The sequence below is a fragment of the Catharus ustulatus genome, chromosome 4 (assembly GCF_009819885.2).
Source record: "Catharus ustulatus isolate bCatUst1 chromosome 4, bCatUst1.pri.v2, whole genome shotgun sequence".
NCBI classification, from domain to species: Eukaryota; Metazoa; Chordata; class Aves; order Passeriformes; family Turdidae; genus Catharus; species Catharus ustulatus.
In genome coordinates, this window is record NC_046224.1 from 7908884 (window position 1) to 7933639 (window position 24756).

Here is a 24756-nt window from a genome sequence, read left to right on the forward strand (position 1 = left end):
ATAAGCTGGCAGGTGTTTTCAATAGCAAGATGGAACAGGCAAGTGTGGTTATGGAATATGAGGGTCTCAGCCTAAAGTGCAGTTAAAGGACAACTGTGTGTGACCTTGTGAAATACTGAAAGTGTCACAGGAGAGCCTCAGAAATTAGAGAACATAGAGCAACCTGTCTGGGTTTGAAGAGGGTTATATTCCATTACCTTGGGTTTGAAGCAAATTTGAAAACCTCTTCAACAAATGCCTGAAAGGAGCCTTCAGGTCAATGGTGGCCCGGGACAAAGAGCCCCACAGGGTGAGAGGTTACTCACTAAGCTGTGACAGGGGCGGTTTGGGTTGGACTGTGGGAGGAATTTTTTCACATTAAGGTAATTAGGCACTGGAATGAGCTGCCCCAGGCGCTGGTGGAGTCACCGTCCCCGGAGGTGTTTAATGAAGGCCTGGATGTGACACTCGGTGCCAGGGGCTGGGTGACAGGGTGGTGTGTGGTCATAATCTCAGATGCCTTTTCTAAACTAATAGTAAACGCCTCATCTGAGGAGTGAGGTGAAACTGTAATATAATTTTATTTCCCCCCCCAAGAAGGGCCGGGACCATTTCTCCGAGGTTCTTTACAGTTCTGCAGAGCTGAGGGTTCTGGGAAAGAAGCTGCCTGACGCTTCCCACGCCTGCCCCAGGCACTGCAGCGTTGTATAAGAACAAAAGCGAAATGGTTTTAAATCCGAGCCGCTCTCCGCCCCGTTCCCGCTTCCCCGGCCCCGTCCCGCCGGGGGCCCCTCACGGCCGAGGCGGGAAAGGGGAGCGCGGGCGGGGCCGCGCGCGCGGGGCCTCCCGCTCTGCCCCGCCCCCTTCCGGCGGGGGGCGGAGCCGGCGCGGCCCGAGCGCGGCGCCCCCAACATGGAGGGCTGGCGAGGAGGTGAGGGGGGAGCGGGCTGGGGACGGCGCGGCCCGGGGCTCTGCTGCCCCACGGGGCTCTGCTGCCCCCCGGGGCTCTGCTTTCCCCCCGGGCTCTGCCCGCCCTGCTCCGGGAGCCGGCGGGCCGGGACGGACTGGGTGGGGGAGGACGGGCGGGGAGGTTCCCGCTCGTTCTCGGCGGTGTCGCCCTGCTCTGTCAGGACCGTTCCCACCTCCCACAGACCCGCGGCGGGGAGGGAAGGGCTGGGGGTCCCGCCCGCTTCCCTGAGGATCCTGCCCTCTGCCCCTGGGGAGCTGCGGGAAGAGGGCGGGAGGTGCTGGGGTGAACCTGGAGCGGGGGTGGGACGCGGGGAGAGGCGCTGGATGCCGGGGCGGCCGCGGGGAAGGCACCGCCGCCCCCTCCCGAGCTCCGTGAGGGGAGAGCCGCGGGGGGGGCGGGCACGGCCCTGCGGCCGCCGCTCTGGACTTCATCCAGCCCTCGATCCCGGTGTTTCCCGGGCCCTGCGGAGTGCCTCGTCCCTCCGAATCCGCCTGGCTGACGGGGCCCTCGCGGTCCTTCTGGAGGAGGGCTGTGGGTCTCTGTCTCCTCGTCCAGTCACCATGGTTGCATCGCAAGTGCTCAGTTGCGCTTGACTACAGAAATTTGGCGGTCTTGTTAAAGAATGGAGGTTTCCTACTTGCCGTAGTTCAGTTATGCGGTGCTGTAATTTTAGAAAAATTGCTGTAGAAAAATTAGTGTATCTTTCACCTGTGGAAGTTTCTGCTCTCCAAAATATTTGTTGTTCTTTTTAAGTGTATATACTGTACAGAATAAAGGTGCAGGGAGGGAATCATTAACGTGTTTCACTTGACCCGTTAGAGAAGGGTTGAGTTGGAGACGCTGCAGTTGTACAAGAGACTCGTGGACTGCTGTCAGAAATGGTAATGTGGGGACTCTGGGATGAGGCATAATGATTTCTATTTAGCTGAGACATTAAATAGGATTCTTTACTAATTTTCTTATTGTAGCCTGGTATGTGCCATGTCTAGCTTCACTTGAGACCCTCCAAGAATTATGTAGGAAGGAAAATCTCACATGTAAATCCCTTGGAATCACCAACAGGAGTCTAAAGAGTTATGAGGTGGAATATTTGTGTGACTACAAGGTAGAAGAGGTAAGATCAACACAGACCAATTTGATCACTCTTTCAGCTGAAATTTGGAAGCAATCCAAAGGTAGTTGTGCTCGTAATATAAAGCAGCAGGCAGTGAGGACAACGCTTTTGCTGGCATCAAATTAAATATATTTTAAACTTTGAACTGTAAACAGAAAGTGGTGTAAGCTGCTACTTTCAGTATGTGGAAGGAAGATCTTTTCCTGAAATTACAGAAATATTAGAATATAAAATGTTTCACCTTTGCATATCTGATACTTTAGGGTGATAGCTCAGCATGAATTATGATGCCTCTCCTTTATTTGCAGACAAACATGCGTTTCTTGATTCTTTTAGTCTGTTTAATGAAGAATTAGGGCTATGTACTGCAAATGGATTCCTGTGAAATTCAGTCTCAGGATTTGTCCTTTTTACAGTTTTTTTTTTTTTTTTAAATAAGTGCAAAATGTATGCTGCTTCATTGTAAATACAACATTACATGTATTAAATTACTAACTGTTCTGGGAGGATGGTTGATATGACCAACAGTGGGTTTTAGACTTTTTTTCGCTAAATTTTGGATTTATTTTTTTTGTTCTGTATGTGATACGACTGCATTCTGCTTGTGCATACGAGTCATACAGCGAGTTAGCATAACTTACCACCTGCCTTGACAAACTAGCCTCCTCCTCCAGGTATGCTGCTAGCAATCAGAGTTCATCCCAACTTCTCAATCTCTTTGTCCCTAGAGGTTATTTGTAAAGTATGCAAAGTTGTGCTATAAGTTATTTTGCAAACAAAAACATGTTTTTTCTGTTTTTCCCCAGTTGTAATTTTTATGGGGACATCAAGGCCTTCTGCCCTGTGTGCTGATCCTTAAGTCCAGAGCTCTTGTTTGTCTGTGTGCTCCGTGATGCTGGACTTCAGCAACATGAACTCTGGCTAAATCTCTGTTTCTGTATTTCAAGGGCAAAGCATACTATCTTGTGAAATGGAAAGGATGGCCAGAATCTTCAAATACTTGGGAACCTCGGAAACATCTGAACTGCCCTCTGCTTATTCAGAACTTTCTTAGAGACAAGAATGAATACTTGTCTCGGGAGGGAGAAGGCAAAGCAATGAGAGTGAGAAACCACGTTAAAACTTTGAAACCTGCAGTTGCAGATTATGTTGTAAAAAAGGCTAAACAAAGAATAGCTCTGCAGAGGTGGAAGGAAGAACTCAACAGGAAAAAGAATCACAAAGCGATGATTCTGGTAGAAAACACCGTGGATCTTGAAGGCCCTCCTTTAGATTTCTACTACATCAATGAGTATAAACCTGCTCCAGGAATAAATGTGCTCAATGGAATAACAACTGGCTGTGAATGTGCTGACTGCCCTGCTGAGAAGTGCTGTCCAAAGGAGGCTGGGTTTATTTTGGCTTACAATAAACGTAAGAAATTGAAAATCCAGCCTGGCTTGCCCATCTATGAGTGCAATTCATATTGTAGGTGTGGGCCTGACTGCCTGAATAGGATTGTACAGAAAGGGACCCCCTATTCCCTCTGCATCTTCAGAACCAACAATGGCCGTGGCTGGGGAGTAAAAACCCTCCAGAAAATTAGAACCAACAGTTTTGTGATGGAGTATGTTGGAGAGGTGGGTATGTATTTATCTCGTATGGGTGGGTTATATACAATCAAGGAAATGTTAGATAAAATCTTAGCGAGCTTTCTCCCAGTTTTAACACCCAGAGGATGGTCAGGCACTGGAATAGGCTCTCCAGGGAGGTGATCACAGCAACAAGCCTGACAGAGTTCGTGGAGTGTTTGGACAATACTCTCAGGCACATGGTGTGATTCCTGGGGATGTCCTAGGCAGGGCTAGGACTCGGTGATCCTTGTGGGAATCTTCCAACTCAGGATATTCTGTGATTCTACTATGTAATGGATCAGTCTGCTTTTGAGTAGAGAGATAAAGGGACATTCAAGTCAATGGTAAAATTATGTTGCCTACAACATTCCTTCATTCCAGAGCAGTTGTAAAAGGTCAAAAGTAAAGAGAATGTTGATCTCATATGGCACTAAAGAATTAATTTAGATACATGCCCTAATAGTATTTCTAAAGGCGTGTCCTTAATTTCTTTCATGGCAATCATAGTCCTCATTCTTTCCTCATCATCTTTTTTGTAGTTTTTCCCATACTCAAAGCAGAGTTGTTAGAAACTCCCTGCACAGTCTTTCAGTCCCTTTTCTGTTTTGTCTGAACTTCTAAAGTAGTATTTCCAAGCATATTTATTACGTCTGAAACAGCAAGAATAAGACCCATAGTACAGACATTATCTGTTTATTCCATCTCATACTATTTCGAAGAGAACTTTTATGTTATAAAATACAGGCCTTGAGTTACTCTTGAGATTTTCTATTGCCCTATGTTTGTGTGGTTCAGCCTCTGCTCTGTTCCAGGGCTCTTCACGCCAACAGGTCCTGGCAGCCTCTCTGTTACAGTTGCATTTCTACCACAAATCTACCTTGCTACTGTGTTGGCTCCAAGTATTTCCTTCTGTCCCTTTGTACAATGTTTATGGTCTTAAGTAGATTTCCTCCATGCTTCCGGACCCAAAGCTTCTGACTTCTCATGTTCATCCATTTCCTTTAAATGTACAAAAGGTCAGATGTTCCAAATATCTCTGTTAATGCAAAAAGGTGATTATGTAATTTTGTTGCTTAAAGGAAAGAGTGTGTATTTACCATTTCACCTGAATCTACTTAATATCTACTGCTGAGTTCTCAAATCTCATGTCAGACTTTAGAAGGACTTGTTGTCCAATTCCATCACATTTTATATCTCTTGCTGCCAAATTATGATTTCTTTGCTGAATCTGCACAACGGCATGTGTAATGTGACAGGCTGCAGATGAAGTTGTTTAAGCTCCTTCATCTGTTGGCAGTGGCACACTTGCCTAATTGAATAGGTTGAGCTTTGTGAAGTGATGGCTGTCTGAGCTGCCATGAATAGGATCTTTCGTTGCAGTCAAAAATAGCAGGAAGAGATGCTTCTGGGAAGAGAGGAGGTGAATATTGGGCTGTAAGTGTGGCTGGGTTTTAAAGACTGATACCTGTTGATCATCTGTGCAAAGGGAAAAGGTTGAATCTTGGTTTTATGTGAAGTAAATGAGGCTTTCTGAGTCTAATAGAAAAAGTGTGTATATATAAACTTCAGGTAAAAACAGTTGATTGTATTGTCATCATCAAAACTATTAATGGAGGGTGTCCCCAGAGACAAAGTAGCACTGTGCATCAGCTGTAGACAAATTGCATCCAGAGAAGCCTCAATCAAAAATAATTAGTTCAGCTGTATGTACTCGTACATGTTCTTAATTCATTAGATGGAATGCTCTTTCAACATCAAAAACTTAGTGTGGTATTTTTTACTAAATATTGTTCTAACTTGATTGTGATTTTTCTTTTGATTTAGTGATAGTTAATAATATGATGCAGGTTTCTTTTTTCCTTTTTTTTCCCCTTTTTTTAGGTGATTACAAGTGAGGAAGCAGAGAGGCGAGGCCAGCTCTATGACAACCAGGGAAATACATACTTGTTTGATTTGGACTATGACTCAGATGAATTTACAGTAGATGCAGCTCGATATGGAAATGTGTCCCACTTTGTGAACCACAGTGTAAGACCTTGTTTTCTATGCTAAGAATTTGTAGAGTTATCCTAATTGTGCTAGGAATGTCTTCTACTGTAAACATTTCCTTACTGTAATCAGTTTTTCTGGAGTAGTTTGCTACTCCAGCACAGTCCAGTTAATCAGATGATATCATAAATAGAACAGAATACTTGGCCTTACTTGGATTGAGACTGCCTACAAAAATCTGGGGGAGAGATGCTGCCTGAAGTGGACATCCTGTAGGACTGGAGTTTTCACTGAATCAACTGATTCTATACAACCAAAAGAGGGTTGGTTTGGGTGTGTTAATTTTGAGTACATGAAATACTTAACGTGTGACAGGTCCTTAATAAAATTAGCCAGGAGTCAGAGATGACAGGAATTGATGTGTTATTTTGTAGCTGGCAGGATGGAATGTTATTCTGAATTTCTCAGTCTCTAGTGTAAAGTTAAATGTCTATAACTTCACTTATGATGCTTTAATGTGTGATATATTTCACTGTTAATGAACAAAAAAGCATTCAGAGTTTGACAGTCTCAGGGACTGCTGACTTCTGATATTTAATCCAGAGAAAATAAGGAAGTGGTTTCTAGTTCCAGTTCAGTGACCTTCCCCCTCCTCCTAGCACCCAGACCGTGGCAGGGAATTCAGAAGCCAAGCAGGTTTGCAGTTTGCAGTAGAAATTCATGCATAGTATGAAGATGTTATCTCTGGCCTGGAAGCAATGCTTAAGCATCAGGACAGAGTAGTGAGTTTGTGGGGCTTGAAACACTAGGTTGTTTTTAGTTTTCTTTCAGCTTTAATTGTTTTTATGGCTTTTGTTGGTGCATACTCTGAATGTAGCTCTGTGGCCTCTGAATGTAGCTCTAATTATTTTTGTTGTCACCTTTGAAGGTGCCACTTTTCTCTAGGTTGTTGCATGCTAGTGTAGTCTGCACATTGTGCAGAGGTTGTTTTCCTGGAAGGACCTGGCTCTGAGCTATGAATAATGTTCTCCTGGAACATTATTTCAATTTGTTGATTTCAGAAGATAACTTAATTACAGACTTCTGTCACTGAGACAAGAACTCACTCTTTCTTTGGTTTACTTAAACACTTCAGTGAAATTAAATGTTAATTTTTCTAAACAGAAATTGCATTAATTTTTGCTTGCAGTGTGATCCAAATCTTCAAGTCTTCAATGTGTTTATTGATAACCTCGACTTACGTCTTCCTCGAATAGCGCTGTTCTCTACCCGAACCATCAAGGCTGGAGAAGAGCTAACCTTTGACTATCAGATGAAAGGTCTGCACATTTTAACATGGTTCTTGTGGGAGTTTTGGGGTGCTGGTGGGTTTTACTGCAGCCTGAATGATGGTAGCATTTCAGCTCAGGCTGTGTTTTTATAACACAGCTCTGGCTTTCAGAACAGTCATTGCTCATGACGTGTAGTGCAGAGAAGAGCACAGCCAGAAGCTTTTGCCTGCATCTCTAGTGCATTGCCTCCCTCAGTGCTCCTAGCACATCAGGGATTATCTGGTGAAGCAAATTATTTCAAAGCTTTGTCCAGGGAATGCTCAAAGGAATGCTCAGGCTGCCCATAAATAAAGCTTTCCTTTATTCAAATCAGCATTTCAGGTAAGCTACTTTCTAGGTTGTCTGCTGGTGATAGTTACTAAGATAGATACTAAAGCAGTTGTGACAGCTCAGCAGCATGAGGCACCATAGGTTTGTCTGAGTTCTGGTGTCTGTTAGCTTCAGTTGTGGATGTAGGTCCTATGGAACAGCTGTTTCAGCTGGGATAGAGTTAATTTCTTCTCCACAGCTGGTACAGTGCTGTGTTAGATTCAGTGTGAGAATAATGTTGATAACACACTGATGTTTTGGCAGTTGCTAAGTGGTGTTTTTCTTAAGAACTTGTGTCTCATGCCTTACCAGTGAGGAGGTACATAAAAAAATGTAAAAAGAAAAAAGCTGGGAGGGAGCATAGACAGATGAACAGGTGAAAGGGATATTCCATGCCAGAGAATGTCATATCCAGTGTAGAAACTGGGGAGATACCGAGAAGGGGATGGTCAGAGTTCAGGGATGGCCTCTAGGTAAGCAACTGTGTGCGCATCACTCGTGTCTGGTTTTTGCTTTTACTACTACTACTAATAATAATAATCAGCATAATCAGAATATCATCATTATTACAGTATTTTACTGTTTCAATTATAAAACTGTTCTTATCTCAACCTACAAGTTTTAATTTTGGTTCTCCTCTCTGCTCCACTGGGGTAGAAGCGAGCGTCTGCGTTGTGTTTCATTGCCACCTGGGCTTAAACCACAACACTGCCAGATTGCTCTCAAACCTTAAAACTCCTTTTTCTCTCTGTTTAAGACACTGACAATGAAGGCTAGCTGCACTGTCAGCTGATCCATGTGGATACCTGGGGGGTACAAAGCTCAAGTCTGAGCTTTGGATTCCGATGTGTATGCCAGGTATTGCACAATTAGCTGTAATAAGGGTGTCACTGGAATCTGAGTGCAGCTTCACACATGGCTCTTTTAGAAGGCCTTTAGAAGCTGTTTGAATACTGGGCATGATCTTGGTCTGTCTTTTAGAACTTCCTTACTTGTGTTCATCTGTGTTGCAGGTTCAGTGGATCTGACTTCAGACTCTGCTGAAGGTCTTAGCCCATCCAAAAAGAGGATCAGAACTGTCTGTAAATGTGGAGCCATGTGTTGCAGAGGTTATCTCAACTGAGTTCGGGTATCCAAAGTCACAAATAGTTTGTTCTTTTTTTAATGTGTTTTAAGAAGACTCTTCTTTCACATACATATTCAAGTATTCTTACATCTGATGTAAATAAGGATGGTGAAAACAAGGTATTGTTTGTATTTGAAATGGCATTGGCCAAAGAAAGAGACTGTAGCATTTCAAGCCAATACAAAACTGATAATGGGGGGTTAAAAATTCAATTTTCTAGAGCAGTTGTTTAAGAAGTCGTAAAATGTGTGCAAAGAAAACTCTAAAATGTACCTTGATTTGAATATTCCTAGAATCACAGAATAAGCTGGTTTGGAAGGAAACCTCAAGGGTCATCATGTCCAACTCTTGGTCCTGCACAGGACATCCCCAAGAGTCACTCCCTGTGCTGAGAGCATTGTCCAAATGCATCTTGAACTCTGCCAGGGTTGGTGCTGTGACCACTGCCCTGGGTCACCTGTTCCAGTGCCCAACCACCCTCTGGGTGCAGAAACCTTTTCCTGTTATCCAACCTAAACCTCCCATGACTCAGCTTCAGGCTGTTTCTTCAAGTGCTGTCACTGGTCACTGGAGTGAACAGATTGGTTCCTGCCCCTCTGCTTCCCCTTGTGAGGATGTTGAAGAGCTCAGTGAGGTCTCTTCTCAGTCTCATCTTCTGCAGGCTGAACAGACCAAGTGACCTCAGCTGCCCCTCATAAGGTTTCCCTTCAGAACCTTCACCATGTTCATGGTCCCCTTTGGATGTTCTCTAATGGTTCAATGTCTTTTTTTACATCATGGTGCCCAAAACTGACCCCAGCACTTGAGATGAGGCCACCTCAGGGCAGGGCAGAGCAGGACAATCCCCTCTCTTGCCTGGCTGCTGATTCTGTGCCTGATGCTCCCCAGGACAGGGTTGGCCCTCCTGCCTGCCAGGGCACTGCTGACCCGTGTTCATTGTCACAGCAGTTGAGTGTGAGCTCTCAGCCATGGGCCTGATTCCAGCAGGATGAAGTGATGCTACATGTTTTCTGCACCTTGAGGAGTCAGGAGGCTTGTGATTTGAATTCTACATCTTAGTTGACAGTTCTTTTGCTTTTTTGTTATATAAAAAAAAGCTTGAAGATCTTAGCAATAACAGTTATGGCAGCAGGATGAGGGATTAAGGAGAGCCAGTGTGTAAATAAAGGTTCAGAGGAGTGCAAATTGTAAAATGTCCATGCAACTCCATGCAAGGGAAGTAATTGCAGAAAGAAAATTAGAGAGGCCAAAGCTCAATTAAAACTTAACCTGGCCACTTCTTTAAAACATGTAAAATGTTTTTGAAATATATTAATAGCACAAGGAGGGGCAAGGGAAACCTCCATCCTTTGTTGGACACGGTGGGGGAATATGGTTACCAAAGATGAGGAAAAGGCTAAAGGTATTTATCACCTCCTCTGCCTCAGTTTTCAACATTAAGACGGTTATTCTGTCCTCAGGACAACTGGCTCCTGAGCTGGTAGACAGGGATGGGGAGTAGAAGAGTCCCCCTGTAATCCAGGAGGAAGTGGTTAGAGACCTGCTGAGTCACTTAGATGCTCATGAGTCCATGGGACCAGATGGGATCCATCCTAGGGTGATGAGGGAGCTGGCAGATGAGCTCACCAAGCCACTCCATCATTTACCTGGAGAAAAGGAGCCTCAGGGCTGACCTTACCAACTCCCTGACAGAAGGGATCAGTCTCCCAGGGAACCAGCAATAGGATCAGGAGACATAGCCTCAGGCTAGTTAGGTTGGACATTAGGAAAAATTTCTTCACAGAAGGGGTGATTGGACACTGGAATGGGCTGCTCAGAGAGGAGCATCCTGAAGGTGTTTAAACAGCATGGACGTGGCACTCAGTGCCATGGTCTGGTTGACAAGGTGGTGTTTGGTCATAGGCTAGACTTGATCTCAAAAGCCTTTTCCAGCCTAATTGAATTCTGTAAGTGGTATTAACAGATCCCAAGTGTAAAACTTGAACTTCTTAGCTGATAGAATGTTTTCAGTTGTTATGCTCTGATTTTTAGTTAGGATTCTGTAGGAGGACTGCAGTTCCACAGAGCATTTGTAAGTGTGGAGTTGCAGAAGTAACATTTGCTGTTTGTTTTCATTGCAGAAATTTGGCAGTCCTGGTTGAAATGAGTTGCAGGCTACAGTTTGGAAATAGATAGCAAAAGGTTAAGGAGAGCAGCCCATTGTCTAACAAAGCCAATACATTGTGGAGATAAGCTCTGTTATCTGTTAGGTGCAAAAGAGCCCTGGGATTGATGTATATTCACAACTGGTTTTTTGGTCAGATTTTTACATACTGTGTCTGTTTTACCTAGTGACAGACTTCTAAGATACTAGGCCTGTATTTTCTGGTTGCAAAAATGTTAACTTCAGTGAAGTTAGTCTAGGGGTGAGTATACCCATTTGCTGTAGACATTTGTAAGATGTTCTTGAATGTAAAGGCTGAGAAATGTACTGTTCTTCAGCTGCTTGAGTCATCTTTTGTTTTTTCCTGGTCATCTTAAAGTTGTCTAATCTATTCATAGCATATGCTAAGTTTTGCTTGGCTTCAGAACCACTGAAGAGCAGTTGAGGTGGATGATGAGTGGTGTTACAGCCAAGGTCCATGCTCTAGGGATGATCCACATGCTTTTTTCTCATGGATTCAGAGCTCATAAAACTTGCATGTGGCTTACCAGTCATGTACATGTTGACAGGGTCAGGCAGAATAATGTTGCTCCATAAGTGGATGCTGCATAGCTGGATGCTGGCTATGTATCATAGGTCAGCTAGTTACCTTTATAAGGTGCACAGCTGTTGGCTCAGGTGAATGAAGTCAAGTACCCAGCACCTAACTGTTTACTTAATTAGTTAGAAAATGCCTTAAATTCCGTGTTAATTACTAGCACTTCAAAAAGAGTATTTCAAGGCTGTTCCTTAAGAAGCACAGTTACATTTGTACTGAAGATCTGGCTCTTGGGTAGCAAATTACATTTTATATGCTACTAGCCAAAATCAATTTTACTCTTTTGGTGAAGAGCATGGGCCATTGGAAATGCTGTGTGGGTTTTGTAATCTACAATAGAGAGATACACGTTGAAATAGAGACTTTATATTGTTTAATGAATAGGAGAAAGTTTGCTTAGATTTAAAAGTGTTTAATGTGATCAGGCTCACCTGTATCCACACAGTTGGATAAATGCTGAATGTTGTCAGTTTTTATCATGCCATATCTCTAATGCTTTTTTTATTTAAGTGGAATGTGGAGCTTTAATGTCAGCAAACTTTAGATGATCTTGCATCATTTGGGGTCATTAGTGCTCTCTCTTGCATGTAGCTCAAATGAGCAGTGCATTCCATGTGGATGGAATCTGCAGTCTCCAGCTCCTTAAGGCGCTGCAGCTGCGCTGTCCCCGCAGGATGGAGCGGCTGCGGCAGGAGATTCCTGACTGCAGCCCCGCCTGTGCCGGGGGCACACTGGCCAGGCTCCTCTCTCCCCGTGCCCAGTTTGATTTAAATATTGCAAGTAGATGCATTTTAGAAGGTAACAGTTGTGGCAGTTGTACTGGAGTGCAATGTCTGCCTTTTCCAGAGGCAGGGAATATTATCACCAGCACTGGAATAACGCTGCTGTTTGTTAAGGATCTGTGTGTTATCTTCTGCCATAAATAAAGAACCATTACTTTATGTTCTGGGAGGTAGCAGTATTTTGTATTTATTTGAAGGAAACCCATGGATCTGTTTCCAACATAAGAGCCTTGAACAGTATTTTGTATTTACATATTCTCAGTGTATTTGGATTGCAGTCAGTGAATTAGCTTAATTGGACACTGTGTCACTTGTTTTAAAACTCCTTTTACTGTTTGTATGAGTTTGGCAGAAAATTGCCAAACTGGAAATGGATTTAAAAAAAAAAGAAAAGCTGTTTTCAAATTCTTAGGGAAGCTAAACCAGCCCAGCTTCTGCCTTTGTTTTGCTTTGTGGACTGTTGGCATCGTCATGGTCACCAGCTCAGTCGTGTGGATGCAATTCTTGGGGGCTGGTGACCTGTGACCTGGCCTCCAGCTGTTCTTTTTTTATTGGTTTTATTTTTACTTTTTGGTAGCAAAACTAAAGCTGCAAGATCACCTGTAAGAAAAGCTATTGTCTATTTATTTAATCTCCAAGTTAAGTCAATCTTTCGGTTATTTTTAATGTATGTTTTGGAAACTTGTGTTAGAATATGCAGTTTGTAAGCTCAGGAACATTTTCTTTTCATACTGTGTCATCTCTAGTATTGCTATCTTCTTATAGTTTTTGATAAAATAAATTAAATTTAGTTTTTCTTTTGTTGTTGTCATTTTTTAAAAAAAATTAGCCTGTCAAAATTAGTTGTAGCAGTAGAATTTGCTTTAAGACTGCAACCTCCTGATTCCTGGCCTGTACCCAAACTTTCTAAGACTGTAAGGACTCCAGCAGAGATACCATGAGGAAATTGTGTTTTCAGTTTAGGGCTGGTGAGAACTTTATATAAATTTATATATAAATTTACACTTGCCTGAACACACTGGATTCTTGAATATTTGATCATTCTGTTAAAAGCAGCCCTGAACGTACATGCACATTTTTCAGATATGAAATGAGCCAACAGAAAAGGTTCTATTTGCTCTGACTTTATTCACAGAGGTAGTTCCAACAACAATTCACTCACTCAGGCTTTCTAAAAAAACCCCAAAGTTAGTAGATCAAATTTGGAAATTAGGTTAAATCCCACAAACACGAGGAAAGTTAACAGTGGAGAAATAGAGGGATCTTGAATACAGATCATGGCAATGCTTTGTCCCTCCTGCCTCTGTTCCCTTTGGCAGAATACTGAGGGGTTGAACATTCACATGTCACTAAATATGGCACAACTGAAGGCACACCCAGAGAGATGTTGTGCTAAAGTCTGTTTAATTCTTTGGGATTTAAAGACCATGGACTTCAGGGATTTTTAGATGACTTCCATGGTTTGGATATTTCCTAGGCACTCCAGTTTAGGAAAAACCTGAATTATATTTCTATGTTAGAAGCTAAGAATTTTGGCAGAGTTATGATGGCACACATGCATGGAGAATATATTGTCTGGATTTAAAACAGTGAAGTCTACAGAATGTTGCACAGGAGGTGAAGTTCTTTAGGGGATATCAGGTAACCTTCTCTGGCTGTTACCTGCCAGAGCAGGACAGGGCTGGTAACTTGGGAACCACAGGATTTTAAGTACAGTAATTTCATGATTATAAGCCACACCATTTTGACTAAAATTTTGGTCCGAACCCACAGTGCGGCTTATAATCAGGTTCGGCTTATAATCGTGAAATTACTGTTCTGAAGAACAATTCAGAACAGACCAGAACACAGTTCTGACAGTGATGACAAGTTGTTTGGAATGAGCTGCAGGTAAAGCAGTCTGCAGTACCTAACTCAGGAGTTAAAGCTCAGTGCAAAGTGAGACTTTGAAATGAACAATTTGATTTAAAACAAATTAAAACGCCCTCACAACTTTGGAAATTCTTACATTTTTAAAAATAACTGCAGTGAGTACCAGTTAAATTGTTATAATAATAAATAAATAAACAGTAATAGTGATTAAAGCCAAATTACAACTGTCTTGTTTGCACGGTCATTCTCAGGTGTTCCTCCCCACAGTTAACAGTGTGCTATTTTATTAAAACCTGAGTTCACATTACAAAGGCAAACTCTTAGAGCTCATGATAAACACCAAATTTCATTTAGTGTCCTACCCTTAGTTTTGTCTGGTCCACTTTTTGTCTACTGGCAGTGCTGGAGAATTGAACCTTGGGAGGTAGAACATTTTTACTGTCCCTCCTGGGAATACTTTCTGAATACATCCTTTTCAGTATTTCATGGAAGGAATAATAAAGGTTCACAGGCTGCACATTCCTAGTTCTGAGAGTAAGATGTTTCTGAATAAAGCATGACAGTAACCCACAGGAAAGAGAAGAATTCAGGTATTCATAGACATGCTGGTATTACCACTGATGTTCATCACTTATACCTGTTCTCAGGAGACTTTTTTCTTAGTGATTATGTTTTCACCTGCTGCGAGCTTCTTGTATAAATGATGCAGCTTATCTGGCTGAGGTGCTTCAGCATCAGGAGTCAAGGGAATTTCAAAGTCAGAGGAGCTCTGGGAGTCCCTCCACAGCTCCAGATCAGGAGTCCTGGAGCTGTCACTTATTTCCACCAGCACATCCTGAGCATGGGCAGTGCCATTTTCTGCAGCTTTCTCACAGCCTTTGCTTTCCAAGCCACAGGCACCATCATGGGCACAAGGTCTGTTCTGACCCGGTGACTGCTCCCTGCTGCTGTCCATCTGAGTGTCCCTGGGACTGTCCTGCAGCACAGGAACCACTGCTCTGCTCCCACCTTTGCTGAGGTCCAGGGCACTTCTCTCCTGGGAGGTGATGAGCACTGTGTCCATTTGGCTGTCCCAGCCCTGGCTCCCCAGCTCTGATATGTGTGTTGACTGAGAAGAATTCTGGGAGGAGATGTGTGTTGAGTCACTTACTCCATCTGAATCACTGAAGAGTGACTGGGACCCACCAGCATCTGCTGAAGATGGAATGTTGTCCTCATTTTCAGAGCTTTCTTCTAATTTATTACCTGTAAAAAATTCATCCCAGCAAGGGACATTGGCATTAGACTCCTGCTGGTCATGAGTTACTCCATTGAAATCGGCTGTGGAAGTGGCATCTGGCTCATGGGAAAGAAATTGAACTGTATTTTTTTCAGATTCTTCTTCATCATCTTCATCATCATCATCATCATTTGATTCCTCACAGTCCATGAAGTCTACCTTGTGGGAGGTGTAAGTTGTGGTCCCTTTGTCATTTTCTGTGCTCTCCTTAATGTTTCCTTCAGAATTTTCAGACTGTCCTGTGCTGGAGGGCATGCTCTCTCCTCTCTGCTGTTTTGGAATCTTAGGCCTTGAAGAAATTAATTCTGAATCAAAGAGATCATCTTCATCTGGCAAGAAAAAAATTTTAAAAAATACTAAGAAAAGTTCACATCTATGCAAAAATTTTGTTGAGAGCAAAGTTTTAATAAAAATTAATTTAGTATAAATTGAGGAAAATGTTCTTTACCCGAGCTGGAGATTTTGCAGGATGATATTGACAGTGTTTGCCTTGCCTGGTGCAGCACAGTGCCTCACAGACACAGTTTGAACAAGCTTTCCTAGGGCTGGGCTAGGATTGAGGGAAGGAACTCCATCCAAAAACTTACAGGGCTATTGAGCATTCAGTACATTTTTAGACTGCCAACAACTGTGTTTTTACACAATTGGAGCTCTCTCACTCTCCTGATATCTAAGTTCACATAATTTCTATTTCTCCTTTCCAGCTGTTGCTGTGAACACGCAGACAGACTGTGGTGAACACCAAAGCTTTTGGCACCTCTGCTTAGTCCCAGACTTGCATTTAAGGTGCAGCAGAACCTTTACCTGTATCAGATAATTCTCTCTTGAGGGCTCTCTTCAGTGTTCCTAAGGGCTTGTACCTGGGTTCCATGATTCTACTGTAGGACCTGCACAATGGCTTTAATCTGAAGGGAATGAGAAAACCAGTTAATATTTAGAACTCAGCAGATGCTTTCAGGAGCAAAAGTAGATCCTTTAACTTGTTTTAAGAACACTGCTCCATGCCTTTCACAGGCACTGCAGCAAAATGTTAAAGCAAAGACAGCAATACCTAGGGCAAAGTCCTTGATTCACTGGTGAGCTTCAGCAGCTGAAAGGTAGAAATCTGTCCTTTCAATAATTAACCTTAAAACAAGTACAATTTTTCAAAACTATCTTGTAGTTCCTTCCTTACAGAAGACAAGCTGACAGGGTTCAAAATATATCTACAGTTTTATTCAGTGATTATTAAGTGGAAGTCTATTTTCTTATTAAGGAGGAAAGGAAAAAGGAACAGAAATCATTGTTCTGTCCAGACTAAGAGACACCACAGCTCTCCTGCACCCTGAGGATGCTTTTTAAGCCGCCAACATCTTACAGCAGCACAAGAGAGCTGGCCTCTCTGATGCTGTGCAGGGGAGGAGTTCAAGTCCCCAGGAAAACCATCTTTACAAGAAACTTCTGAGAAGCAGCAATGACAAACAGAAATGGGTCACAGAACATAGCAAGATGAATCTCTGTTCAACTTCCTCTCAGAAGCAGAAAAGCCTCTACACACAGATAGAAGTAGAATACAAACTCTGAGACTCAGCTCATACCTGTGTGCTTCAGAAAGCCCAAGTCTGTGGGACTGAATTATAGACAAGTAAAGCAAAAGGCAGTGGCCCTCCTGAGAGGCTGGGATTCAGGAGGGGAATTGCCCTTACAGGAACAGAGTTTGGATCACCTCCCTCCAGCAGCCACTTGTCACTTACATTTCCATGACTTTGTCCTCTGTCCCACCCACTGGCAGAACACTGGGATACACGTTCACAGGACAGATATAGCTCAGGAAATCCTTGATCTGAATTCCAGAAAAGAAGCAGCAATTTAACAAATTACATCAACAGTTAAGAATATCACTTAAAGGCAGCACTGATGCAAGCACATCCAAAAGTACTGCTAGTAGTCTTTACCTAAAGCCCATGACTCTGTCAAAGTGGGTATCTCTAGAACAAGGAAACAGACCTGAAAGAATGCTGAGAACTCAGCCTCACCTAACACCTCACTGCTATTACCAATTAATACACAGACCATCATTGTCTCTGACAAAAAAGGCTGGGCACACCAGGAATGTGATCCAGTGCTGCCCTGTCCTTACTGCTGCTGATTTTTTCAAACATACATTTTTCTAACTGGAGTTCAAGTCTCCAGTTATGCAGATCAGGTACTCCTTTCTATTCCTAAAGTTTCTCCTAAAGTACCCTATAAAATCCCATTATGACAAAACACACTGTTTTTTTCAAGCCTTACTCTGTTGTCTTCTACAGAATCTCCAGTAAATTTCTTGAAGTGTGTCTGGTTTGGGGCACTCCTGCTGAGGCTTTTTCAGTGCTGAGCACTGGTAACACTTGCAGGTTGCAGATTACACTGCTATATGTACAGACAGCAGGACTGTCCTGTGGTGACCCATAATGTTATTGCAATTTGGTATCTAGCAGTTATTTACTGTTATTTTTTTGCCTGTTGCTGTTGCACTTACTAGGAAACTGTTATTTTTTCACTTCCATCTACTCCTGTTCATTCCTTACTGGCGGAAAGGGTTTAGTTGAACCTGTAAAGGGAGACAGCTCATTCCAGAGTGTTCTCCTTTAAATTGTCTCAAACCAAGACAAGGACCCATCTATTTCTGCATGTGGAGGTGGGAGTGTTACACTACCCCCCATATTCTGACAGCAAATTCCACACTGGCACCTCCATTTAAAATTCTGCACGGCAGAAGAAATTTAAACTTAATCAGGATCTTAAAAACAGTACTGCCTTCCTCCATTTTGTAGTGCAAAAATTTTGTGACTGTTCATTGTTAGCACTGGTCTGTTTTCAGTTCAGTTTCTTAGAAGAAAGTAGTTTTTTAGAGGTATATCGAGTCATGTTAAATGAAAGTGTGATTGTGGGGAGGATGCTGCCATGACCAATTTCCTTTTAGTCTTTTAACACAGGAAAAGGGGCAAGAGCAGCAGTCAGGATGTGAGAAAATTCAGTTTAAATGTGTGAGCTGAGAAAAGAAGGTAAACCCACCCAAATCTAAGTCACAGCAGATAAACAATGCATTGTAAACTAAAACTCCATGCTTAAAACATGGCATAATTGCATATTGTGCAAAATTGCACAATAATCTAAAATAGAAAGGCAGTCAAAACAATTGTAGAAGTGACTATACACTGAGAACAGAGAACAGGAAACAGGCTTGTAATCCTGCCCTACTTTAACAAGTTCCTCTGCAGCTATATTAAAACAACTTTCTCTGTCTTTAGCATTCAGAACTTCCTATCTCCTTACATCTTATTACTGACAGGATTTTTTCTAATTATGACAAGACATATCATCCACTCCAGAATAATCAAAATTCTTTAACATTTTCTTAATCAATGTCTATTCAGTACTACAAATATACAAACCTCACTGTATGAAGAGTGGAAAGAAAAACAAGCTCTGTACGTTCTCTCCCCAGTCCTAAAAAACCAGAAGAGGCACAGAAATTAGGTAATTGCCCTTCAGCCTTGGTCAACAGACCAGCATAACCTACTCTTAAATCCATTCTGAGATTCAATTATACACGTATCAGGCAAGACACAAACCTGAAACAACAGGTTTCTGTGTGGCCCAAATGCTCACCTCACTATTACACTGGTTTTCTTTCTCCTTTCCCCAAACCACATTGTGGAGGGTTTGATGCTGATGATGTGCAGGGGAGCTCCATTGAGGCAAGTCATCCCACAGGGCAGCCTGTTCCCTCGGAAGCACTCATCATCCTGTCCAATGGATATTAAATTAACTTCAACATTGACCTTTTTTACCCAGAAATTAAGCAGCAAGTTCCAAGAAACCAAGTTCCTCTCTCACTTCTAACTCTCTTGAAAGACCCTGTCACACCTTGGTTCTTTAGTGCAGCTGGCAAAGCAAAGCAGAGAGACCAATGCCCCAGTGTCATCTCAGCATTCCACCAAGCTGGAGCCTCCAGCCTGACAGACACCCCAGAAATGGATGGGCACACACTGAAACCACACAGTGCATGGCTGCAGCAGGCACCATCTGAGCTGCTTTTGATACACTGAAATGGGCAATACCCAATTGATCTACTCTGCTGCTTGTCTCACTTCACTTAAAAACGATTTTCAGGCTTCAAATACAATTAAATTACTATTGGCATAAGCTAATATATTTCCCCCTTTTTAAAACAAACAAACAAACAACTTCAACCTACTAACTATGGTTTTCACTCTCCTTTACACTAAGTCACCATCTCACTGCTCTTCATTAACCCAACAGCCCCCACACATCAGCACCTGTAACCACAGCACAGAGCAAAGTTAGGGCAGGCTCTGCAGAACAAACGCACCCGAGGATGGCGACAGGCGTGAATCTGCGTGTGTTGGTCCGTGGTAACATGGCACAGGATTTCTGGCATGTTCCTGAACATATCAAGTTTGTTCATGTGCACCTAGAGAAGGCCAGAGTTTACTCTTTATTAGTTCAATGTGTTTTCCAGACTGCAGCTGGAGCAGTTAAATAGATGTGATTCTACTCTCCCCAAATGCTGGCAGGCATTTAAATTATTACTCCCAATAATGTCCAAGCAGAGATGTATCAGCCAAAACTTGGACATTTAGGAAAAGTAGAACATACCACCTATACTGAAGAAGGATGAATACTCATGAGAAAATCAGAATATATATACTAACAATTAATGCTGTATGCAAATGACTTTTATCATTCACAAAATAAAAGAGAGTGAGGTAAACACTGAGCTTGAAAACTGGCAATTGACTTCTCTTTGGGAAGTCCAACTATTCCAGACTGAAGTCAACCAGTTACCTCATTTTGAGCACAACTGCACTTTTTAGGGGAAGTTAATGCAACAGGCACAGCTGTGACCTAGAGCAGCCCTCTGCACAGCCACTGCCAGCTCAGTGTTGGCCACAGCCATTAGTGAGGATCTGTTCCAAGGCAACAATGAGAGAAACATTACCTTGATTCCGAGTTCCTCGCTGAGGTTTATGAATAAATACTCATATCCATAAGCAGCTTTGCAGTTCAGCCACACAGCATGATTACGAGACAGAGAGGTCCAGCTCCTCACTAGCTCCAAGATCCCATTTAAACATTCCTCCTGAAAAGTGTAGAAAATGCTGTCAATCATCTTGGAAAGTGTTTCCAAAGTGCTGTGATTTAGTAAAGCAAAATGTCATTGTCTTGCAAGACTTACCTAACAAAAGAGTAGTTAATTAATTGTTTTAAGGGGCTTTCTTCTCAAAAACTTGTTAGACTTACCCGGCTTGGTATGTGATAAAATTTGGGGTCACAGAAAGTAGTGTCCAAATACACACTCTGGATGTCTTTTACCCTGGAGGACAGAAATGTGATATCAGAGTAAACATTGCATCACAGTGCTAAGACACACCACTTCCTCTCTCTTCAGAAGGATGTAATCCCACCTCTTGATTACAAAGAATACATCAAAAGGGGCTTGTAACTGCAGTATTGCAATTATATTTAATCCAGAATAAAAAAGAGGAAAAAATAATGAATACCTAGCCAAATTGTCCATGCCATATGATCTTCTTTCTATATCCTACAAATAGCTCACCTGGTCCCTGAATGCAAAAGCTCCATTCTGGCTGCTTCTCCTTTTGCAAGCCTGAAATCCCCTGTGTACAACACAGTGCCATTCTCACCTTCAAACAGAAACCTGCAGACAGCAACACTTGGGTCAAACTCCACATTAAATGCCAGTGGTGAAAATTTAAAGTATTGAAAAGACATACATGACTGAACCTGGACAGTGACCAGCTGGCAGGAGTGTCACCACTACATCTTCTTTCTGGAAGAGAGGGGTTAGCGTTATTTTCCCACAGAATAAGTACCACCAGTACTTTGGTCAGCACAGTGAGAGCAATGTATTACTCCCCACAGCCTCCTGCAGCATCTAGCATTGCTTTGGAAACCAGAGAGTCTCTTCACACTGCAACAAGCACTAAAGAGCAACCACCATCCTGTCATGGCAGAAGAGAGGACCAAGTATTGTTTGGTGAGTATAAAGCAATTTGGACAGAAGACAGTTCTACTTCCTCACAGAATAGTTTGGGTTGGAAGGGACCTTTAAAATACATCCAGTCCAACTCTCCTGCAATAAGCAAGAACTATTCAACTAGATCAGACTGCTCAGAGCTTCATCCTGACCTTGAATGTTTCCAGGGATGGGGTGTCCACCACCTCTCTGGGCAGCCTGTTCCAGTGTTTAACTATCCTCATAGTGAAATGCTTCTTCTTTGTATCTAGTCTGAATCAACCATTTTTCAGTTTAAAACTACCACTCCTTTTTCTGTCACTACAGGAGAGGAGGGGGCACATACATTTTAAAAATAGCTTGTGCACTTTGGATGCTGCAGCTGTGTTTCCTGTGCTCATGCAAACAGCATTACTGCCCATTACTAACATATGAATTTTTTTTCCCTGTAATTTACCTCACCAGATGTTTCATCTTCTAAAGAAATCTGAGTTGGAGTTTCAACTTCCAATGCAACCTGTAAGAAAATGATTGATTGTATTATAGGATTCACTGAACATTCTGTTTCATGTTTATGTCTCAGTATTCATTATGTAGACATCTCTAGCACTCACCATGGCTAATGCTAAGCCTGTAAAATTAAACTCATTTTCCCATAGTAAGTCAAATTTCCATTTCCAGTGGAATGAATTTTCCTACAAGTTATCTAAAAATTAAATACAGATATCTCAACCAAGATGTGCATGCCTAAAAAAGTTAAAGTATGTTGGACTTCTATCAGCAGCAGCTCTTGTTCCTCTGGATGCATCACATGCCTTATTTTTGGATAACTGCAAAGCCCAATCCCAGTGCCACAGCAGTGGATCTTGCTAGGACAGCTCTGTGCTGCAGCACTTTCCACTGTCCCTTATTACCAGAAGCAGAAATCACTGGGTGCATGTATTCCTGTGTTTGTGCAGAGATAATTATTTTTATTTCTATAAAAAACCCTAATTTTCAATTTCATAATGCCTGTATCTATAAAGGGAAGAAAATAACTTCGTCACACCTGTACCTAACACTGATCCCTTGCAGTCTGGCTCCAAACACTGGAAATCATGTAAATTTAGGAAATTTTTCAGTGATTTTATACTAAAACCTCTTCATGTTATAGTCAATTTTCCAAAAAGCAAAAGGAAAATAATATAACTTCAGATTATATCTACTTCAAGCAGTAAGAGACTTTAAATGAAGCAAAAGAGAAATAAATGACAGAAGCAGAGAGACATGAGCAAGGTAAGGAAATGAATACAAATTCAAATGTACAAGTGATCAGTGAAGGCCATGTAAAGCTGAAGTTGAGAGAAAAGGAAAAATTTCATGAATTAAATTAAATGACAAACAGCAATAAACCAATCTCACATAGCAAGCAGCAGGAAAGGCACATTATTGGAAGTACTTAAGCTCTGAAACACTGTATCAAGACCAATATTTAGACACTCCTGGGGAGCAGGGAACAGATTTTGTCTGAGAATCACGGCTTGGAAAGTGCTATTTTCAAAATAAACACAAACTCACAATATGATTCTCCCAAAACTTGTATTTCCAGTTAGTCAACAACAATTCCTTAGTTACTGGTGAGCAGTACAGTTTAACTTTCAAGCTGTGAGGAGACAAAAAACACAGATAAGTGTTTTTTAAAGTAGATATGAGGAACAATCTAAGGACACATCAGCACCTGGCACCCAGCACATCAAACCCTGCACTCAGAAACCTCTCATGTGAGATCTGCAGAGCTGGAAGCCTGCAGGCTTCTCTTCAGCACAGCAAACCCAAACCTACCCTTGTGTGCCCCTGCCAGCATGGTTTTGTGCAGACACAAATGCAGTGTGTGGTACATGGGCACGATCTATCCGCTTGTTTCTATGCCCCTGCACAACCTCTGGATCAGTCAGCACACAGCAGAACACAGAATAATCCTTAGGAGCTTATGCACAGACCCCTGATGAACAGAGGGAGTCTCTGCTTGCATCAGAGGAGATGCAATATCTACTCCAATAAATCAAAGAAAGCCTAGGAACTGGTCCACAACCTCCCACTGCCGCATTTGATCATCCTCATGGTGAAAAAGATGTCCCTTGCCCTTTCTTTATGCACTTGTATGAAAAGTCTGGCTCCATCTCCTCTACCCCTACCTGCAAACAGTGACACATGATTGTCTCCTGCTCCCAAGGCTGAAGACACCCAGCTCTCAGCTTCTCATCACACATCACATGGTCCTGGCCTCAGAGCAGCATGCTGACCAAAACATCTATCAATTTATCATCCAGGGGAGCCCAGGGCTGGACACAGTACCCTAGAAAAGTCTCACAGATGCTGGCCAGAGGGGAATAACTGTGTCCCTCAAAGTGCTGGCTACCTGCTTGTTTATACAATTCAGACAGCACAGCTGGCCCCTTCACTGCACAGGCACTGCACTGTCTCTGTGTACCAACACTTCCAGGGAATAACAGAGAAATCCTCATGAAACTCATGAATGTCATGGAGTTCAACAAGGCCAAGTGTACCTGAGTCTGGATAACCCCCAGTGAGGCACAAATGACTGAATAGCAACCCTGCAGAAGCCTTTGGGGTACTGGTGGATGGGAGGTTGGACACGAGCCAGCAGTGTGCAATGGCATAAGCCAGTCTTATCCTGGGCTGCATGCCCAGCACTGTGGGCAGCAGGACAAGCCAGGGATCCTGCCCCTCTGCTCCTTTGAGACCCCACCTGCAGTGCTGGGGTCCCAGCACAGGAAGGACAGGGACCTGTTGGAGCAGGTCCAGCAGTTCCACCAGCACGCTCAGGGCTGGAGCACCTCTGCCATGGAGGCAGGCTGAGATACCTGGGGTTCCTCAGCCTAGAGAAGAGAAAATTCTGGGGGGACATTACTGCTACCATTTGATATTTTAAGAACTATAAGGAGGATCTTTCTACAAGGACATGGTGTGGACAAGGGGAGCTGACTTTAAATTAAAAGGGGGCAGGTCTAGATGATATGCAAGGAAGAAGTTTTTCTAAATGATGAGGGCGGTGAAGCACTGGAACAAATCGCCCAAAGAAGTTGTGGATGCTCCATCCCTGGAAGAACTCGAGGCAAGGCAGGACGGGGCCTTGGAGCAGCCCTGTCTGCTGGGAGGTGTCCCTGTCCCCTTCCCAGCCTGGGACTCAGGCCCAGGATGCTGCTCTGCTCGCGCTTTGCCGGCACCGGCCGCCTCCCCCGAGGCCGCCCCGCCACCAGCCCGTACCTGCCCTCCAGCCTCCTCTTCAGGGCGGTCGCCCGCAGCCCCTTCATGTGATCTGGGGAGAGAGGCAGGGGTCAGTCGGGGGACACGCGGGGCGGGGGTGATGCCCGGGGGGTGGGGCACACGGGGCGGGACGGACGGACGGACGGACAGAGGGCGGGGGGACCCGGCGGGCCCTCACCCTTGTGGCAGTGCGACAGGAAGAAGGCGCGCGCGCGCACGTTGTCGCGGTCGAAGCGGTCGATGGACACGGCCGGGTACTCGCGCGTGCGGCCCCCGAACCGGCTCATGGCGGGCGGCGCGCGCTTCCGCCCGCGCGGCCCTCAGCCAATCCCGAGGCCGCCCCGCCCCGCGCCGGCCAA

The 24756-nt window shown here is 43.4% G+C and overlaps 2 protein-coding genes across 2 annotated transcripts; one reads left to right on the top strand and one right to left on the bottom strand.

Annotated features, from left to right (window-relative positions):
- The first annotated feature begins 851 nt into the window (after positions 1-851).
- On the top strand, positions 852-8856 carry SUV39H2 (suppressor of variegation 3-9 homolog 2). Its single transcript, XM_033058317.1, has 6 exons — positions 852-910; positions 1918-2063; positions 3011-3682; positions 5558-5704; positions 6855-6984; positions 8319-8856. Exons 1-6 carry the CDS (start codon positions 892-894, stop codon positions 8426-8428), a joined length of 1224 nt encoding a protein of 407 aa, XP_032914208.1. The 5' UTR covers positions 852-891; the 3' UTR covers positions 8429-8856.
- Positions 8857-13057: 4201 nt separating this feature from the next.
- DCLRE1C (DNA cross-link repair 1C) lies at positions 13058-24684 on the bottom strand. The gene is made up of 14 exons (XM_033058860.1): positions 24576-24684; positions 24398-24449; positions 22688-22772; positions 21588-21647; positions 20889-20944; positions 20711-20812; positions 20395-20467; positions 20093-20233; positions 19463-19564; positions 18739-18875; positions 18522-18576; positions 16839-16927; positions 15910-16010; positions 13058-15434 (listed from the first exon to the last, which is right to left on the bottom strand). Exons 1-14 carry the CDS (start codon positions 24682-24684, stop codon positions 14470-14472), a joined length of 2127 nt encoding a protein of 708 aa, XP_032914751.1. The 3' UTR covers positions 13058-14469.
- Positions 24685-24756: the final 72 nt, after the last annotated feature.

Excerpts from the sequence above, each read along its gene's own strand:
- SUV39H2 (XM_033058317.1), top strand. Across the intron at positions 3,683-5,557 it reads TGATGGAGTATGTTGGAGAG|GTGATTACAAGTGAGGAAGC; the intron begins GTGGGTATGTAT and ends CCCTTTTTTTAG. Across the intron at positions 5,705-6,854 it reads CCCACTTTGTGAACCACAGT|TGTGATCCAAATCTTCAAGT; the intron begins GTAAGACCTTGT and ends TTTTGCTTGCAG.
- DCLRE1C (XM_033058860.1), bottom strand. The coding sequence starts at position 24,684 with ATGAGCCGGTTCGGGGGCCGCACGCGCGAGTACCCGGCCGTGTCCATC. Across the intron at positions 18,876-19,462 it reads ACGCCTGTCGCCATCCTCGG|GATGATGAGTGCTTCCGAGG; the intron begins GTGCGTTTGTTC and ends TCCATTGGACAG. Across the intron at positions 15,435-15,909 it reads GAGAGAATTATCTGATACAG|ATGAAGATGATCTCTTTGAT; the intron begins GTAAAGGTTCTG and ends TTTTCTTGCCAG.